Below are 21,428 nucleotides of genomic sequence, written 5' to 3' on the forward strand. Positions count from 1 at the left end.
ATTTATCATTTTCCTTCTGCTTCACAATTATGTGCCACTTTGTGTTGGTCTATTACAAAAAATCCCAATAAAATACATTTACGTTTTTGGTTGTAACATGACAAAATGTGGAAAATTTCAAGGGGTATAAATACATTTTCTAGGCACTGTAACCACAGACATACTTGATGATGGTGAGATCACGGCTCTGTGGGGCCAAACCATCACTTCCAGGACTCTGTGTTCTTCCTTACTTTGAAGATAGTTTTTAATGACATTGGCTGCATGTTTGGGGTCATTGTCCTGCTGAAAAATACATTTGGGGCCAATCAGATGCCTCCCTAATGGTATGGCATGGTGGATAATTATCTGCCTGTATTCCTCAGCTTTGAGGACACCGTTGATCCTGACCAAATCTCCAACTCCATTGGCAGAAATGAAGCCTCAAACTTGCAAGGAACCTCCAACATGCTTTACTGTTGCTCGCTCTCCTCAATGCTGAAATGCACCAGCAGATATTTGTCCATCATGTACTACCATAATAAAGGCGTTGCATCAGTCCCAAATTTATTCTGAAGCAGGACAATGACCCCAAAACATACAGCCAAAATCAATCTCTAGATTGTAAGCTCTAACGAGCAGGGCCCTCTGATTCCTCCTGTATTGAATTGTATTGTAACTGTACTATCTGCCCTCATATTGTAAAGCGCTGTGCAAACTGTTGACACTATAAAAATACTGTATAATATTAATAAATAAGAACTATATTTAGTGAAAAGAAGAGCGAAGAGTCAGGAAAGAGATGATATGGTCGCCGCAGAGCCCTATTCTCGATACCATTGAATCTCTCTGAGATTAGATGAAGAGACAGAAGCAACAGAGACAGGCTAAATCTAAGAACTGGCAATGGTTTTGCTAGATGTTTGGAACAACCTACCTGCTAAATACCTTAAAGAACTGTGTGCAACTCTACCTAGGAGAACTGATGCTGTTTTAAAGGTAAAGGGTAATAACACCAAATATTGATTTGAACTAGGTTTTTCTGTTTAATCCTTTTTTTTTGTAGGTTAATTGACTAAAAAATATATATTTAGGCTCAGTTCACACAGGGACGACTTGTCAGGCGACCTAGTCGCCTGACAAGTCACCTCCCGTTCTGTGCTATGGAACCATTCTAAGGGGAGCGACGCAAGTCGCTCCGACTTAGAAAAAGGTTCCTGTACGACTTTGGGGGCGACTTGCATAGACTTCTATACAGAAGTCGTTTTGCAAGTCGCCCGGGCAGTCGTGTGCAAGTCGCCTCGGTGAGGCGACCTGCAAGTCGTGCCGCCTCTGGTGTGAACCAAGGCTAATTGCATATTTTTGAGAGCATCTTCACATTTGCAACATTTTTCACAAGTGTCTAAAACGTTTGCACAGTACTGTACAGGATCTTAAAAAAAGGTTAAATTGTAAATAAAAATAAAGTAAAAAAAATAATATGGCGACCTCAGTGTACCATAATCACAAATTATACATAAAAAACAGGTTTTTAAAAAAGGAAGATGCATTGATGAGGTTATTTACATTTTGTGATCTCATAATTATTTATATCTAGAACACGATATATTATTTTTGAAGGAAGCACAGGGAGTGGGGGCCACTTCCAGGTATGCAAAAAATCCCTAAATGGCTCACAATATATCCTATGAAAATCCCATGTTTCCTTTTTGTACAAGGAAATCTATGTAAAATCTCTTACCTGAAGACATAGACTGTGTCGGCTTCAAAGGCTCCAACTACCAGATCTGCAAGGCAAAGAGTTCAGTTTTTAGTGGTGATGGAGAAAGGGGGAGCACAGTACTTGGATGCATGACACTGAATAGTAAAAAAGGCTGGTAGGTTCTCTGAAATTCCATTGGGAGTTATATGGTTGCATTTAGTTCATTACCTGGATATCCATTTTGATCAATGTCTTCCCCTCCTCTCAATGAAAAGCCAAAACTGGATGGTGCCACTTGGGGGCTCTCCAAGATCTGTGATGGATGTGTCGACAACCCTGACTTTTCACCCTTGTAAATGTAAACACAGCCAGCTCCAGATTGACCTCCAAAAGGAGAGCCTACAGCCACATCTAGAGAAGAAAAATAATTTCAGAGGACAGAACCAAATGTAATATTTCAGGATTGAGGAAATGGCAGTGACATACTGAACCACCTGAATATTCTAAGATTGAATTCGCAATACTGGAAGTTAAATTTCCAGATATGGATATGGATTTATCCAGGGCTTTTTTTCAGCAGGAACTAGGGGGAACTCAGTTCCACCACCTCTGGCTCAGGTCTTCTGCTCCCTGCTCACCACTATCACTTGGTAACATTGAAGTCTAGCTTCTGCGTTTACAAGTGATAGCTTATCTCCCAGTAGCTCCCACAGGTCAGATCTCCTGCACAGATCCCACTGAGTACCTGATAGGGACAAGGGAGATACAGAACAGGTGCCCAGGCTTCAGTGCAGTCATAGGCAGGAGAGGGTGTGTTGTAGGCTGCACCCTCCGTGGTCTCCATTTTTTCCCTGGCGACCAGTTGATGCTCCTACTGCATGATCTCCCTTGCATGTGACTGTAGTATAGTATAGTATGCTGGGAGGTACTACAGCCGGATAGGTGTTTCAGGTTAATATTGTAACAAAGGTAAGACATATGACAGATGGTGAAGCTTTTAAGGAGGGGGAGAAGATGAGGGCAGTGAAAGGAGGGGGTATGCAAAGGAAAGAGCTACTATTTGATGCCATTTGGCAGGTATATATGTGTGGTGGGCATGGTTGAGTTCCTGCACCTATTCTCTGAGAAAAAAATCCCTGGATTTATCAGAGAATTCAGCACAGAGCTAAAGCATTTTGGGGGTCAGAAAACACCCCCTTCATCTACTAAAGATACAAATAAATAATATATAAGATAAAAATAAAATATAATTTATAATATTTTATTATGTAAATATTATTGTAGTATAATTATAATTTTCATGTTTAAAATTCCTTTAAAAAGAATATCTAAAGCAGCCGAATTAAAAGAACCATAATTCAAAATGTGGTTAAAAAGAATGTTACGATGGAGTAGTAGTCCCTGCTAAGGTCAGGCGTACCCGACCCCATTTTTCTTCTGTTGTTGAGGTGCAAGAACCGCAAGGCTCTCGTATGGAGCAGAGAGCCAGTACTAGTGCCGCTCATCCTTCTGGTGAACTGGCAAGCACCAGCGGCCTAGTTTATTCACTGTTTTTCACGGAAGATCTCTATAGATCTATTGTTGACCAAAGCAATTTGTATGCTGGTCAATTCATCGCCGCTAATCCCCAGTTGAACCATGAAGGGGTTTGGAAACCTATTACGGTTTCCAAATTGAAGAACTTTCTGGGCCTATCCCTCCTCATGGGCATAACTAAAAAAAGTGAGTTGCGGTCATATTGGTCCACTGACCCAATTCACCATATGCCCGTGTTCTCTGCATCCATGACCAGGGCTAGATACGAGCAGATCTTGCGGTTCATGCATTTTAATGACAATGAACGCAGTCATCCCCTGTCATGACCCTGAATACGATCGGCTCCACAAAATTCGGCCCCTCGTAAACCACTTCAACCAACTGTTTGCAGCCTTGTTTACTCCTGATCAAGTTGTCTGCGTTGATGAGTCCCTAATTAAATTTTCTGCCCGCTTGTTTTTCAAACAGTATATTCCCAGCAAGCGTGCCATATATGGGGTCAAGACGTATAAGCTCTGTGACAGGGTAACAGGCAATACATATAGTATTATGGTTTGCGAGGGAAAAGAAAGTCACGTGGAGCCCAAGAACTGCGCAGACTACATAGGGAGCACTGGCAAGATTGTTTGGAACTTGCTGTCACCCTTATTCGGAAAGGGGTACCACTTGTAAGTGGACAACATTACACAATTTATTATTGATAACCATTATTTTATTTTCAAGTACGCCATTCAGCTGCAGCACTGATTTATTTATCTTGACAGCAACAGCGTTTGCTCTCATGATATGTAAATCAGCGACTCCAGCGCTGTAGGAGGTGATTTCACCACCACAGTAAAAAAAAAAGAGTATATTCCGAAACATGGGGGCAGGGGTGGAGGGGCGATTTGCCCCTAATATTAGGGGCGGATTGCCCCCATGCTTCGGCATATATTTTTTTATCTTTTTTTGGCACAGATTGTTGTTGTTTTATTGAGTTAATGTTTTATTGTTACCATTGTTTGCTTTTCAGGTACACCATTCAGCTGCAGCACTGATTTAATTATCTTGACAGCAACAGCGTTTGCTCTCACGATACGTATATCAGCGACTCCAGCACTGTAGGAGGTGATTTCACCACCATAGTTAAAAAAAAAAATGGTGCATGTATCCCCAAAACAGAAGTGGGTGGATGGGGTATTCTAATGGTGGGCATACCCAACAATCAATCTCTTTTTTCGTTCAGCCCACAGGCTGCATAAAAAAAAGAACATTACAATATATGCCCAACAGGGACCAGCAAAGTACTGGTATGTTGCTGGACTTTGAGTGGTTATACCAGAATGATGCCTGCAGGTTTAGGTATCATCTTGGTATCGTTCTTTTCATCCAGCGGACGGGTTTCATGTAAAAGCAATCCTAGCGGCTAATTAGCCGCTAGACTGCTTTCACAAGCAGTGGGAGAGAACATCCCGCGCCATCTTCCATGGTTTTTTCGGGCTCTCCTGTCCCAATGGGGAACCTGAGAATGCAGCTGGTGGTTCCGCCAACTGACCATAGAGCTGATCGAAAGACCAGAATGGCTCCAATCATCTCTATGGCCTACGAAACCAGAAGCTATGAGCATTTCATGACTTTGGTTTCGCCGGATATAAACATCGCCATTGGGAAAGCATCTGATCATTGGAAAAGCATCTGATCACACCGATCTTGGTGTGGTCAGATGCTTTGAGGGTAGAGGAGAGATCTAGAGTCTAATAGACCCCAATTTTTTTTTTTTTAAAGAGTACCTGTCATTACTTATTGGGGATATTTACATTCCCTGTGATAACAATAAAAATGATAGAAAAAATAAAACATTTAAGGAACAGTGTAAAAATAAAATAATAAAAAAAGCAAAATAAATAATAATAATAAAAAAAAAAATAAATAATAATAATAAAAAAAAAAAAAAGCACCCCTGTTCCCCCATGCTTGCGCGCAAAGGTGAACGCAAGCGTCGATCTCGTGTCATATGTAAACAGCAATTGCACTATGCATGTGAGGTATCACCGCAAATGTCAGATCGAGAGCAGTAATTTTAGCAGTAGACCTCCTCTGTAAATCTAAAGTGGTAACCTGTAAAGGCTTTTAAAAATGTATGTAGATTGTCGCCACTGCACGGTTGTGCGCAATTTTAAAGCATGTAATGTTTGGTATCTATGTACTCGTCATAAGATCATCTTTTACATTTTACCAAACATTTGGGCAATATAGTGTGTTTTAGTGCATTAAAATGAAAAAAAGTGTTTTTTTTTCCCAAAAACTTGCATTTGAAAAATCACTGCGCAAATACTGTGTGAAAAAAAAATTGCAATGCCCGCCATTTTAATCTGTGGGGCCTTTTCTTTTAAAAAAATATACATTGTTTGGGGATTCAAAGTAATTTTCTAGCAAAAAAAAATATTTTTTCATGTCAACAAAAAATGTCATACAGGGCTTTGTCTTCAAGTGGTTAGAAGAGTGAGTGATGTGTGGCATAAGCTTCTAATGTTGTGCATAAAATAACAGTTCAAAACCCCTCCAAATTACCCAATTTTGGAAAGTAGACACCCCAAGCTATTTGCTGAGAGGCATGTCGAGTCCATGGAATATTTTATATTTTGCCACAAGTTTCAGGAAAATGACAATTTTTTTTTACAAAAGTTGTCACTAAATTATATATCGCTCACACATGACATGGGTATATGTAGAATTACTCCCCAAAATACATTCTGCTGCTTCTCCTGAGTATGGGGATACCACATGTGTGGGACTTTTTGGGAGCCTAGCCGTGTACAGGACCCCGAAAACTAATCCCCCGGACCCCAATCAACTAATTCAGGATTTCTAAGGGCGTGAAATTATGATTTTACTCCTCACTACCCATCACAGTTTTGGAGGCCCTGAAATGTCAAGATAGCACCACCCCCCCCCCAAATGACCCCATTTTGGAAATTGGACACCCCAAGGTATTTGCTAAGAGGCATGGTGAGTATTTTGCAGCTCTCATTTGTTTTTGAAAATAAAGAAAGAAAAAAATATATATTTTTTTCTTTTTTCAATTTTCAAAACTTTGTGACAAAAAGCGAGATCTGCAAAATACTCACCATGCCTCTTAGCAAATACCTAAATATTATATAGTGGCAACTTTGTGGAAAAAATAAAATAAATCTGTAATTTTCCTGAAACTTGTGGCAAAATAAAAAATATTCCAGGGACTCAATATGCCTCACAGCAAATAGCTTGGGGTGTCTACTTTGCAAAATGGGGTCATTTGGGGGGGGGGGGGGGGTTGTGCTATCTTGGCATATCATGGCCTCTGAAACTGTGATAGGTATCCCTGTACTCAGGAGAAGCAGCAGAATGCATTTTGGGGTGTAATTTCACATATGCCCATGAGCAATATATAATTTCAGTGACAACTTTGTGTAATTTTTTTTTTTTTTGTCATTTTTCAATCACTTGTGGCAAAAAATTATAATTTTCAATGCGCTAAACATGCTTTTCAGCAAATTCCTTGGGGTGTCTACTTTCCAAAATGGGGTAATTTGGGGGGTTTTGTACTGCCCTGCTATTATAGCACCTGAAGAAATGAGATAGGCAGTCAAAAACTAAAAGCTGCGTACATTCCAGAAAATGTACCCTAGTTTGTAGATGCTATAACTTTTGCGCAAACCAATAAATTTACGCTTATTGAATTTTTTTTTACCCAAGACCCCGAGACATGTGGCTGAATGCATTTCGGCCTAAATGTATGACTAAAATTGGGTTTATTGTATTTTTTTTATTCTTATTATTCTTTTTTTTCAAAATTTTCAGTCTTTTTTAGTTTATATCGCAAAAAATTAAAACCGCAGAGGTGATCAAATACCACCAAAAGAAAGCTCTATTTGTGGGAAAAAAAGGACGCACATTTCGTTTGGGTACAGCATTGCATTACCGTGCAGTTACCAGTTAAAACGATGCAGTGCCAAATTGTAAAAAGTGCTCTGGTCAGGAAGGGGGTAAAATCTTCCAGGGCTGAAGTGGTTATTAATTCAATATCTAAACATTTAACATCTAGGGTGGTGCTTCAGTCTTAGATTGACTCAAGTTGCAAACCAAAGAAACAATGGAAACCCCACTGGCGTGGAGAAGCTGCCAGCCCAGAATCCAGATACTTTGTCCTGGATACCATAACTCCTTTAGCAATAGGATAACCCTAGACTCCCAGCACAATTTTCCATTTCTTCCAAACTGAACTAATTGTAGCTTCTTATATCACTATATAATTATGGAGTGGATTTCAAGCTCCAGCCACCACCACAGCCTTCACAAGGTGTCCTACTCTCCTTCTGCATATTTATTTGACCTTTAAATAATTATGAAGAATGAAGCAGAGATTATCATTGATTTAGATATAAGACGACTGAGGTTAGTCAACTAAACACTAGATTTCTAAATTTGCCAAAAATGTTCAATATGGACCAACCCTTAAAAGGACGTCAAGCTCCTTTAAAGGAATATAAAGGATTTTTTATTTTTTCTTCTTCTGGTTTAACTAATGGTTGGGGATTAGGATGCAAGCTTTTATTTTATATCTAAAGATTTATATTTTCTTATGGTTGGATTTAATGGACATGTGTCTCTTTCCAATCTAGCTTTATTATTATCTTAGAATAAAGTGTTGGTTTTTTTTTTGAGATTACACACAAATAAGTGTTGCTTAATACCATTGTAACCATCTTGATCCAGGTCTCCTAGAGGAGCAATGGATGCACCAAAACGTCCATACACACGATTCCCCCTGAGAATCTGAGGGTTCCTGTTCATAATCCTGGGGCTCTTCTGCAGATATATGTAGACTTGCCCAACTTCCAGGAACTTTCCACCTGACTTGCGCTCCATGAAAAGGGGAGCTCCCACCAGTAGATCATCAAGCCTGCAAGTAAACATATAGAATAGACGTTAACAAGGGAGAAGAGCTTTTGTACAGTAGCTGTCATTCTGAGATCAAAGATCAGCTATACACTATATTGCCAAAAGTATTGAGTCACCTGCTTTTACACGCACATGAACTTTAATGGCATCCCAGTCTTCATCCGTAGGGTTCAATATCGAGTTGGCCCACCCTTTGCTGTTATAACAGCTTCAACTCTTCTGAGAAGGCTGTCCACAAGGTTTAGGAGTGTGTCTATGGGAATGTTTGACCATTCTTGCAGAAGCGCATTTGTGAGGTCAGGTACTGAGGTTGGAGAGAAGGCCTGGCTTGCAGTCTGCGCTCAAATTCATCCCAAAGGTGTTCTATCAGGTTCTATCAGGTTCTGTTCTTTTTTTGTTCTATCAGAGGTCAGGACTCTGTGCAGGCCAGTCAAGTTCCCCCACCCCAAACTCACTCATCCATGTCTTTATGGACCTTGCTTTATGCACTGGTCCAATTCATTTGGTGGAGGGGGGATTATGGTGTGGCGCTTTTTTTCAGGGGTTGGGCTTGTCCCCTTATTTCCAGTCATGGGAACTCTTAAGGCATCAGCATACCAAGACATTTTGGACAATTTCATGCTCCCAAATTTGTGGAAACAGTTTGGGGTTGGCCATTCCTGTTCCAACATGATTGCGCACCAGTGCACAAAGCAAGGTCCATAAAGACATGGATGAGCGAGTTTGGGGTGCAGGAACTTGACCTGACCTCAACCTGATAGAACACCTTTGGGATGAACTAAAGCGGAAACTACGAGCCAGGCCTTCTCGTCCACATCAGTGCCTCACCTCACAAATGTGCTTCTGGAAGAATGGTCAAACATTCCCATAGACACACTCCGAAACCTTGTGGACAACCTTCCCAGAAGAGTTGAAGCTGTTATAGCCGCAAAGGATGGGCCAACTCAATATTGAACCCATTAAAATTCATGTACGTGTAAAGGCAGCCCAATACTTTTGGTAATATAGTGTATCAATATATTCTTACTCCGCTATCATTAAAGTTCAAATCCTTCTCAGCTACCGTTAAATTAACATTAAACCTGTTTTTGTCTGAATTCCAACACAGAAAATACTGATATATCAGGACCAAAAGCTTGGTTCGGCATCCATTTGAATAAAGTTTATACTCTAATAAAGTAATCCTCAACCAATGGCTCGGGACCCAAATGTACCCAGCAATTACCTTTGAGTTTGGATCCCTGTTCTCACAAATGTCAAGTCAAGTAGGGTTTGTCTAACAAATCATTTTATATTATTACCATAATACAATTCAAAACACATTATTATCTCAAAGCTACTGAAAGCCTATTTCTTAAACTATGTATTATAACAGAGAGGTTTTCTTGACACTGAATCTATAGAAAATCAGATTATAACACTAGATGGCTCTACATTCAAGTGAAATTGTATTTTGCAACAAATGAGACTCACCCATCTCCGTTTATATCTGTAACAGCTACTGAATGGCCAAAATAGGAGGCGATCTGCAGAAAACACAATATGAAGACTGAATAACACGTTATATGTTTGGATGTGCCATTAAAAGAGGGAGTTTCAATCAAATAAAGAGAACTTGTTATTTTTAAGCAGCTGTAATTTCCTATGTAACTGTCTTTTAAATCAAATCACTGCTGCCATTACTGAGGCCATCTGGCCACATATACACTATGGCCCCAGGAGGTGTGGTGTATATAATGTCCGCTACTTACCTGCAAAATCACTTTTACTTTGTACAGTTTTGGCTCTGTCCCTGCCGCTCATGGAATACGGCCATGTCTATCTGAAGGGTAAAGTTTTTTTTTTTCTATTCTTGAAATTAATTTTCTAGGGGGTCCTAAAACTGCTTGACCATGCTAGGCTATCTAAATATACTCATGCTCCAGCCTCAAATGATGGTTTAACCACTTCCCGCCCGCCGGCCGTCAAATGACAGCTAGGCAGCACGCCTCTCGTTCTGGGTGGACGGCCCTCCAGAACAACCGCTCTCGCGACGATCGGTGGTGTGTCAGTTTGACACACCTCTACACCGATCTCGGTAAAGAGCCTCTGATGGAGGCTCTTTACCACGTGATCAGCCGTGTCCAATCATGGCTGATCACGATGATGTAAGCAGGAAGAGCCGTTGATCGGCTTTTCCTCACTCACGTTTGACAGACGTGAGTAGAGGAGAGCTGATCAGCAGATCTCCTGACAGTGGGGTCTGTACTGATTGTTTGCCCAGGAGCACCAGGATGCCGCCAGGACCACCAGGGGTTGCCACCACACTGGACCACCAAGGATGCCACCCTAGACCACCAGGGAAATGGCAATCAGTGCCCAGGCAGCTGCCAATCAGTGCCCATCCCCAATGCCTGCCAGTGCCATCAGTGATGCCTATCAATGCCATCTATCAGTGCCACGTATCAGTCCCCAGCAGTGCCGCCAATCAGTGCCCAGCAGTGCTGCCTATCAGTTCCACCCATAAGTACCCATCAGTGCAGCCTTTCAGTGCCCATCAGTGTCGCCTATAAGTGCACATCAGTGCCCACCAGTGCCACCCATGAGTGCCCATCAGTGCCGCCTATCAATGCCCATCAGTTCTGCATATCAGTGCCGCCTATCAGTGCCCATCATCAATGCCCGTCAGGGCCCATCAGTGCCACCTCATTGGTGTCGCCTTATCAGTGCCCATCAGTGCCGCCTTATCAGTGCCCATCAGTGAAGGAGAAAACTTACTTATTTACAAAATTTTATAACAAAAGAAAAACTTTTTTTTTTTTTTTTTTTAATTTTATGTCAAAATTTTTTTAGCAGAAAATAAAAAAACGCAGAGGTTATCAAATACCACCAAAAGAAAGCTCTATTTGTGGGAACAAAATGATAAAAATTCTGTTTGGATATAGTGTAGCATGACCGTGCAATTGTCATTTAAACAGCGACAGCGCTGAAAGCTGAAAATTGGGCAAGAAGGGGGTGTAAGTGCCTGGTATTGAAGTAGTTAAAGAAACCCCTGATTTCCCTGTTTTTTATAATCCACCACCAGCAATTTATTTTTTTTTTTTTTTATTGTATCAGTTTTTAGTGGATAAGAATCTCTGTAAGGTTGATAAGATTCTCTTCACTTGGTTTTAAAGTGTGAGCGGGCCACTAGAGAGGCAAGGAGAGCAGAATGGGTGGACTACACAGCAACCACGTAGGGACCGACAAAAAAACAAAAAAAGTCCCCTTCTAAACAGCTGCAACAACCCAATAAGAACAAGTAAGAAAACTATTAAAAGCAAATATCAAGAGCCTCCCGGATGCTCAGAGATACTATAGGGCTATAGTCCTACAAAGGATACTAAACTGGCGCTTCCATACTCAATCCAAAGTGTGGGTATCCCTAGAAAAATATATGGCAGGAAGAAACCTGACCTACGCCCCGTAGCTAGCGCAGGGGGCCGTCTGCCTTTACTTCACCGTTAACGGCCCAACTTTTGAAATCTTGGGACCGACTCAATGCCATGTACAGTGACAGTGCCTTGAAAAAGTTTTCATACCCCTTGAACTTTCCACATTTTGTCATGTTACAACCAAGAACGTAAATGTATTTCTACTGGGATTTTATGTGATAGACCAACACAAAGTGTTACAGAATTGTGAAGTGGAATGAAAATGATAAATGGTTTTTAATTTTTTTTACAAATAAATATCTGAAAAGTGTGGCGTGTATTTATATTCATCCCCCCTGAGTCAATACTTTGTAGAACCACCTTTCACTGCAATTACAGCTGCAAGTCTTTTTGGGGATGTCTCTACCAGTTTTGCACATCTAGAGAGTGACATTTTTGCCCATTCTTCTTTGCAAAATAGCTCAAGCTCTGTCAGATTGGATGGAGAGCGTCTGTGAACAGCAATTTTCAAGTCTTGCCACAGATTCCTAATTGGATTTAGGTCTGGACTTTGACTGGGCCATTCTAATGCCGCGTACACACGGTCGGATTTTCCGATGGAAAATGTGCGATCGGAGCGTGTTGTCGGAAATTCCGACCGTGTGTGTGCTCCATCGGACTTTTTCCATCGGATTTTCCGACACACAAAGTTTAAGAGCAGGCTATAAAATTTTCCGACATCAAAATCTAATCGCGTCAATTCCGACCGTGTAGAGGCATTAATCTCGTGATTCCACATCCATGCAGGAGGGACAGACTTGTTTCATTTAAGGTGGAACATTGGGACATTGGTCCCTAGGCTATTCAGCTTTATAACAGTGCCTTTGATGAACAATCTGGTCTCATCTCACATTGGCTCATAATTGGAGCACTCTTTGTGAGACTATGCAGGTACCACCCACTCAGACAACACACTAATTATCCAAAATTCTCACTAATGGTGAGGTGTGCAGTGTCAATATAAACCTACTGGTCCTTCACACGGATCTTTGACACTGAATGACTACACCAGAATGTATTTTGAACAATAAACTTTCTGAACCCTGGGCCCCTGAAGAAGGTTTTGGAACACCTGATACCGGAAACACGTCGGGCATTTGGGCATTTATATTGTATGCGTTTTCACTTAATACATTGGTTTGTCTTATGTAGCACATAATGTGCATTTTTTCATATATGCGATCTTTTGTATTTGCATTTTAATATATTATATTAACCAACTCAATACAGTGCATTTTAACCCCCTTCCTGCCCAAGCCATTTTTCAGCTTTCAGTGCTGTCACACTTTGAATGACAATTGCGCGGTCATACAACACTGTACCCAAATGAAATTTTTATTATTTTTTTCCCCACAAATAGAGCATTATTTTGGTGGTATTTGATCACATATGCGTTTTTTATTTTTTGCGCTATAAACAAAAGAAGAGGGACAAGTTTGAAAAAAAACACAATATTTTTTACTTTTTGTTATAATAAATATCAATTTTTTTTTTAAACAAATTTTTTCCTCATTTTAGGCCGATACTTATTCTTCTACAAATTTATGGTAAAAAAAAAAAAAAAATCGCAATAAGCGTATATTGATTGGTTTGCACAAAAGTCTACAAAATAGGGGATAGATTTATAGCATTTTTTTTTTTACTAGTCATGGCGGCAATCTGCGATTTTTATTGTGGCTGCGATATTGTGGCAGACACATCGGACACTTTTGACACATTTTTGGGACCATTCACATTTATACAGCAATCCGTGCTATAAAAATGCATTGATTACTGTGTAAATGTGACTGGCAGTGAAGGGGTTAACACTAGGGGGTGATGGAGGGGTTAACTGTGTTCCTAGGGAATGTTTCTAATTGAAGGGGGTGGGGACTCACAAGGGGAGGAGACCGATCTGTGTTGCTCTGTACCCGGGCACGCGCATCGGGTGCCCAGTGACACAGCGGGCATGCGCGATTGCCGTCGGCGGCGCGCGAGCGCCCCCTGGTGGGTAGGGAGGGCGAGGGCATCATATGACACCCTCCCAGAACAAGAGCCGCACTGCCTCGCCGTCATATGACAGCAGGCGGGCGGCAAGCGGTTAAAGAATAATTTTTATTTAACCTTGGAGTTGGTGGTCCATTTAAAGTCCCAACTAGGGGGCATATACTTCTATTTCTATTGAAAGGGATGGGACCACCATACTCTAGATGAGATGATGGGAGCCTCCTTCTTGTTCAGAAGAAATTCCGAGACGGAACAGCTCGGTCTGGTAAAATTAGCGTTTGGAATGGATAGAGCACTTTCGTCAGGCTGCAATGTTTCAAATTGTTTAATACAGCGCACTCTCTTCTTCTTTATAATGCAGGAAGAACTAAGTAGTTTTGCTGCTGATATTCACACAGACTTCTCACAAACTTCTTTCTTTCTTTTTTATCGTGATTCCCTCAATATATGATTTGTCACATCTGACCAAAAATCTATATAATTTTGTTTTGTGTTTTTTTTTTTTTTTTCAAGCCTGATGTGATTTTTTTTTTTTTTTGGTTTGTATTTTTTTCAAGGCTGATCTTGTTATTTTTTTTTTTTTTTATTTAACATCCAGAATATTTTTGTGTGTGTTTTGTGTGTCAAGTTAGCACAACACCATTATTATCTTGTATTATTTAATCATAAGGAGATTGCTTGGTGTTGGTGTCTCTTGTTAATTTCACATTGTATTTTTGAAATGTACCTGCCTCCTCACACACAAACTGTCCTTTTTGAAGGAAAACACACATAGGCAATTATAATTGAAACAAAAATTCCTTTATTAAGGGCTCAGAACCAAAGAGGGAGGCAACACTGGAGAAACAGCAGAAATTGGCGAAGCCTTGGACCCCCAGGGCACACATCAATTATTTGACAGCAAAATTGGTGGCCTGAGGAGTCCTTATCTAAGGGAGTGCAGTCTGGTCCAGAAGTTTTAGAGATCGGGAAAGCAGCAGATGACATCTGTGTTCCTAGGCTGTGGTACTACAAGAGGCTGCATATTTTGCCAGACCAGACTGAACCCAGGTCATCACTCTCTGGTCTTCCTTCCACGCTTCCTTCTCGGCTGTGGCTCTGGTGTTGGAGGTGTGGCAGGAGGATGAAGTAGGACCTGGAGGAGGAGGAGGACCTGGAGGAGGAGGAGGACTATGGGTGAGGTGACAGATGTGGGTTGCACATGTGAGTTGGCCCCTCAACCCCTTATTTAGAGCTTCCAAAATTAAGAACTCACGCAGGAGTCGTTGGCCCTCCTCCATCTGCATCATTTTGCATGCAGTTATGCAGCAAAGTCCTCCTCCACACTGTGGGGTGTTCTGAGGGCCTCAGTAGCCTTCCAAAATAGGCCCATGGTAACCTCCTCCAGGTTACTCCTCTTCCTGCCACTTTGTCTTTGAAGGCGGAGGGTAGGGACCTGGCCCGGCCACCTCCTGGCTGAGACTTCCCTGTGTATGAAAAAGGGACATGATTTTAGTTTTTGCATCATCAATCACAATCATAAATTAGTACTCCAAACTAACATCTATTTAACATCATTGATTGGACAACCAGAAATATTTAGAAGAATGCTATACCTGGCTCAATCTGGGCTCCTCCACATGTTGCTGCCTGGAAGGCCCAGGTTGGGCGTCAGAAGCCCCAGCTGAGGGGGAAGGAAGCGTGGAAGGAAGAGTGGAGAGTGCTGGCCTGGGTTCAGTCTGACCTGCCAGAAAATGCAGCCTGTCATAGTACCACAGCCTGGGGACATAAATGTCATCTGCTGCTCCTGATCTCTGGGAATCCTGGACCTTCTTGTGCTCCCTTAAATAAGTGCTCCTCAGGCCACCAATTAGAACCTTCAAAAAGGTGATGTCTGCCGTGGGGATCACCAACTTCACAAATTGCATCAAATTATCCAGCGCTGCCTTCCTCTTTGTTTGGTTCTTATATTCAGGGTGGTTTATCTGCCACAGACAAGGCAGCTCCCTGAACATATCTATGAAGATTGGCATAAAGTCCTGATCCTTCAAGGTATCCATTTTCACTGCAAGACACAACTCAAGACAAACTCTAATGTCAGCCTAAAGTCTTCTAAACTTGTGCAAATACAGGCCTCAATCTAGAAGCAGTATAGGCCCAATGTTAAATCTTACCTTCGCTATCACGATCGGCGCCTCCGTTACTCCTTCCTCCGCTCACAGATCATACATGCTATGCACGCCTGTTACGCTTTATAGACACTGCGCATGCGTGAAACTCCACCCGCCCCTGACGTTCTTTCTAGTCTATTCCCCGCCCCTTCTCGTTCGGCGCAGTGGGGGAAGAGCACATGGCGGAGACACAGCAGGTGTCAGATAATTACACCAACGAGGAGGAGGAGGAGGAGGAGGAAAGCCCGGAGCCTGAAACGTCCCGATCCAGAAGGAGACGATTTAAGGCATCAAATATGTCCTTTGGGGAGATGTTGGAGATGGTGGACATCCTGAAGAAGGCCGACTGACGGGAAGTATGGACCTTACCCCAACCCCAATGTCAGAAAGGCCAAGATCATGGCGAAAGTGGTCAAAAGTCTGCACCGTAATTTTGGGGTACGACGATCGAAAGATCAGCTCAGGAAGCGGTGGTCGGACCTGAAATTAAGGGAGCATGAGCAGTACAGAAGGATCCGGAGAGTGCTGCAAAAAAGTAAGTAGTTGTGCTGTGTTCCTATTCTTTATGTTTATTACGTTCGTGCTGCTCCATGTGCTTTTCTTTACTGTTATACAGTTTAAAATGGCAACTTTCATGTTCATGGGCACATTATTCGTTCGTATGAAACATTGTTCGTTCGGCCTAGAACACACAATTGTTTTGGCCATATGCATTTTCAAACATTTTTTATGGCCTACTTGTCTGAAAATAATTTGGTTGTGTAGATGGGATTGTAACTAGAATGAAATGCAAACTAGATTCTGTGTAAGGAGAGGACACTCAACAGCAGTTTTCACATCTGGACACTGGAGCACTAGTGTGGGACAAAAGAACACCCTTTTTATTAGGGGGCTCACACAGGTGCTCCAGTGTATACTATAGGGGGGTCTCCATCTGTGAAGCTTGTACAAAACAGGTAAGTATTCAAGCTTGACAAAGGATAATAACGTTTCAACATCTTGGAAGTCTGCCAAAATAGACAATTGTACCCCACTTCCAAGCAATGTTTCATATTTATAGTTCTGCCATCAAATATCTGTGTGCTAAGTATACCTATTTTTTTACATAGGGGATAAAAGACTCGGAGGACACCCCTCATCCAAGGAGACCACAGAGCCCCCACCTCTGGAAGAAGGGGAAATCCACCCAAGCCAAGCAGAGCAGGAGGAAGAAGACGTGATGGAAATTGTCACCACAACAGGTGAGTGTCTGCGACCACAGGCTCAGGTAAGAGATGGATGGCGGCAGATTTATAATACATGGTATGTTTTTGTTTCTATTTTTTTAGGTGATCGTGATGTTGTGGATCCAGGGCATTTCACCTCTGAAAGTGTACAGATCCTGATCGGGGAGATCATGGGGTGTAATAGGGACTTGGAAAATATCCTGAAAAACATCAATGATGTTCAAAAAAAATGAAGAACATCATTGATGTTTTAGGGAGAGTTTATAACCCCTCCAAATCCCTTTGGTTTTTTGTGAGCTAAAAATTTTTACAATTTTTTGACATATTTGCGAAAAGCCAAATTTTGAAGATGCACACAGTGTATCAACATGTGCTATCTGCCATCATGGGAGATCAATGCACGCGTTTTGCGGGTGCAACCCCTTCCTCAATAATAAAGTAGCTGTGAGGAAGGGGTTGCACCCCAAAAACACGTCCCTTGATCCCCCATGATGGCAGGTAGCACATGTTGACATTCGGCAATTTGTGTGCATCTTCAAAATTTGGCTTTTCCTGGAGTGACTTCACCCCATCTGAACGCAATATCAAACACAGTTTGTAAATACTCATGTCTGATATTGCCTTCAAGTTCTACCAAATGTGAACTTTGTAAGTTTAAGATTTGTGTCTTTCTTGTTGGTTTTAAACATGCCTGTTTTATCTTAAATGGACATTTCTACTTTTTCTAATGTGACCCCAAAAATTGTTATACAACAAACATGTTGGTTTGTTTTAACCCCTTCCCGCCGACCGTACGCAGATATGCATACTCGGCTTTCCAGGGTTATACCGGGATGATGCCCGCAGCTGCAGGCATCATCCCGGTACAGTTGTTTACAGCGTTGGCTACCCGTGTATAACAACCGATGCGGCTAAAAGCCGCTCGGCTGTTATACCGGAGGAGCGGGAGGGGACATCCCCCCCCTCCCGCCGCTGTTACCGGGCCTCCCGTGTGATCGGGAGGCCCGGTGTCCATTCGGCTGCCTTGGGCGGCTGGGGGCGGGCTGGAACGAAGCTGTGAGTGGCTTCGTTCCAGCCTTCTCGTTGTAAACGCGGAAGCGACGTCATGACGTCACTTCCCGTTTATTCGGCTGCCAATGGCGCCGAATTTAAAAAAGTATTTCGGCGATCTGAATGCTTTGAAGTGTAAAGGAGGGATCGGGGGTCTTTTAGACCCCCGATCCCTCCATAAAGAGTACCTGTCACCACCTATTACTGTCACAAGGGATGTTTACATTACTTGTGACAGCAATAAAAGTAAAAAAAAAAAAATTTTTTTTAAACACAATTTATAAAGTACAAAAATAAATAAAATAAATAAAAAAAAAAAAATCTTTAAAGTGCCCCTGTCCCCGCGAGCTCGCGCAGCGAAGAAAACGCATACGGAAGTCGCGCCCGCATATGTAAATGGTGTTCAAACCACACATGTGAGGTATCGCCGCGATCGTCAGAGCGAGAGCAATAATTCTAGCCCTAGACCTGTAGCTCAAACCTGGTAACCGTAAAAAATTTTTAAAGCGTCGCCTATGGAAATTCATAGGTACCGTAGTTCGTCGCCATTCCACGAGTGCGTGCAATTATAAAGGGTGATATGTTTGGTATCTATTTACTCGGCGTAACATCATCTTTCACATTATACAAAAAAATTGGGGTAACTTTACTGTTTGGATTTTTTAAAATTCATGAAAGTGTCACTTTTCCAAAAATTTGCATTTAAAACACCGCTGCACAAATACCGTGTGATATAAAATATTGCAACAATCGCCATTTTATTCTCTAGATTCTCTGCTAAAAAATATATATAATGTTTGGGGGTTCTAAGTAATTTTCTAGCAAAAAATACGGATTTTAACTTGTAAACACCAAATTTCAAAAATAGGCTTAGTCATGAAAGGGTTAAAAAACATTTCTAAATGCACATGTGATTGTGCTGTTATTAAAAAGATTGTTAATCAAGAATGTGTGGATTATTGTCTCAACGCTCCAACACTTTTGTTGTGCTCTAATTGGTGTTTTCAATGGGGGTTATTTACATAGTTACATAGTTACATAGTAGGTGAGGTTGAAAAAAGACACAAGTCCATCAAGTCCAACCTATGTGTGTGATTATGTGTCAGTATTACATTACATATCCCTGTATATTGCGGTCATTCAGGTGATTATCTAATAGTTTCTTGAAGCTATCAATGCTCCCCGCTGAGACCACCGCCTGTGGAAGGGAATTCCACATCCTTGCCGCTCTTACAGTAAAGAACCCTCTACGTAGTTTAAGGTTAAACCTCTTTTCTTCTAATTGTAATGAGTGGCCACGAGTCTTATTAAACTCTCTTCTGCGAAAAAGTTTTATCCCTATTGTGGGGTCACCAGCACAGTATTTGTAAATTGAAATCATATCCCCTCTCAAGCGTCTCTTCTCCAGAGAGAATAAGTTCAGTGCTCGCAACCTTTCCTCATAACTAAGATCCTCCAGACCCTTTATTAGCTTTGTTGCCCTTCTTTGTACTCGCTCCATTTCCAGTACGTCCCTCCTGAGGACTGGTGCCCAGAACTGGACAGCATACTCCAGGTGCGGCCGGACCAGAGTCTTGTAGAGCGGGAGAATTATCGTTTTATCTCTGCATTTGATCCCCCTTTTAATGCATGCCAATATTCTGTTTGCTTTATTAGCAGCAGCTTGGCATTGCATGCCATTGCTGAGCCTATCATCTACTAGGACCCCCAGGTCCTTTTCCATCCTAGATTCCCCCAGAGGTTCTCCCCCCAGTGTATAGATTGCATTCATATTTTTGCCACCCAAATGCATTATTTTACATTTTTCTACATTGAACCTCATTTGCTATGTAGTCGCCCACCCCATTAATTTGTTCAGGTCTTTTTGCAAGATTTCCACATCCTGCAGAGAAGTTATTGCCCTGCTTAGCTTAGTATCGTCTGCAAATACAGAGATTGAACTGTTTATCCCATCCTCCAGGTCGTTTATGAACAAATTAAATAGGATTGGTCCCAGCACAGAACCCTGGGGAACCCCACTACCCACCCCTGACCATTCTGAGTACTCCCCATTTATCACCACCCTCTGAACACGCCCTTGTAGCCAGTTTTCAATCCATGTACTCACCCTATGGTCCATGCCAACGCACCTTATTTTGTACAGTAAACGTTTATGGGGAACTGTGTCAAATGCTTTTGCAAAATCCAGATACACCACGTCTATGGGCCTTCCTTTATCTAGATGGCAACTCACCTCCTCATAGAAGGTTAATAGATTGGTTTGGCAAGAACGATTCTTCATGAATCCATGCTGATTACTGCTAATGATATCATTCTTATTACTAAAATCTTGTATATAGTCCCTTATCATCCCCTCCAAGAGTTTACATACTATTGATGTTAGGCTAACTGGTCTGTAATTCCCAGGGATGTTTTTTGGGCCCTTTTTAAATATTGGTGCTACATTGGCTTTTCTCCAATCAGCTGGTACCATTCCAGTCAATAGACTGTCTGTAAAAATTAGGAATAACGGTCTGGCAATCACCTGACTGAGTTCCCTAAGTACCCTCGGATGCAAGCCATCTGGTCCCGGTGATTTATTAATGTTAAGTTTCTCAAGTCTAATTTTAATTCCGTCCTCTGTTAACCATGTAGATGCTTCCTGTGTTGTGTCATGAGGATAAACACTGCAGTTTTGGTTACTGAAGCCCCCCGATTCACTCGTGAAGACTGAGGAGAAGAATAAATTCAATACCTTTGCCATCTCCCCATCCTTTGTAACCAGATGCCCTTCCTCATTCTTTATGGGGCCAATATGGTCTGTCCTCCCTTTTTTACTGTTTACATACTTAAAGAATTTCTTGGGATTTTTTTTGCTCTCCTCCGCTATGTGTCTTTCATGTTCTATCTTAGCCATCCTAATTGCACCCTTACATTTCTTATTGCATTCTTTATAAATTCTGAATACTGAGGATGATCCCTCAACCTTGTATTTTTTGAAGGCCTTCTCCTTTGCTTTTATATGCATTTTTACATTGGAGTTAAGCCATCCAGGATGTTTGTTCGCTCTTTTAAATTTATTACCCAATGGGATACATTGGCTAATGCCCTTATTTAATATGCTCTTAAAGCAAACCCATCTCTCCTCCGTATTCTTTGTTCCTAATATTTTATCCCAATTTATGCCTTTTAGCAAGATTTGTAGTTTAGGGAAGTTGGCTCTTTTGAAATTCAGTGTCTTTGTGTTCCCTTCATGTTTCCTATTTGTGTGATTTATACTGAAACTAATTGACCTGTGATCGCTGTTACCTAAATTGCCCCGTATTTCCACATCTGTTATCAGGTCTGTATTGTTGGTAATCACTAGATCTAGTAATGTTTTATTTCTAGTTGGTGCGTCTACCATCTGACCCATAAAATTGTCCTTCAAGACACTAAGGAACTGGCG

At 41.5% G+C, this 21,428-nt stretch overlaps 1 protein-coding gene across 2 annotated transcripts in view; it reads right to left on the bottom strand.

Moving 5' to 3' along the window:
- The window catches only part of LOC141114170 (integrin alpha-IIb-like), a 152,777-nt gene that overhangs the window by 57,410 nt on the left and 73,939 nt on the right, over positions 1 to 21,428 (bottom strand). For both annotated transcript variants that reach the window (XM_073607700.1, XM_073607699.1), the window contains exons 11-14: positions 9,611 to 9,663; positions 7,930 to 8,138; positions 1,910 to 2,092; positions 1,721 to 1,766 (exon numbers count right to left, since the gene is read on the bottom strand). In XM_073607700.1, the coding sequence (XP_073463801.1) occupies positions 1,721 to 1,766; positions 1,910 to 2,092; positions 7,930 to 8,138; positions 9,611 to 9,663 (491 nt within the window). The remainder of the gene's footprint in view (positions 1 to 1,720; positions 1,767 to 1,909; positions 2,093 to 7,929; positions 8,139 to 9,610; positions 9,664 to 21,428) is intronic.

This window comes from Aquarana catesbeiana, linkage group LG12 (assembly GCF_042186555.1).
Source record: "Aquarana catesbeiana isolate 2022-GZ linkage group LG12, ASM4218655v1, whole genome shotgun sequence".
Lineage (NCBI taxonomy): Eukaryota > Metazoa > Chordata > Amphibia > Anura > Ranidae > Aquarana > Aquarana catesbeiana.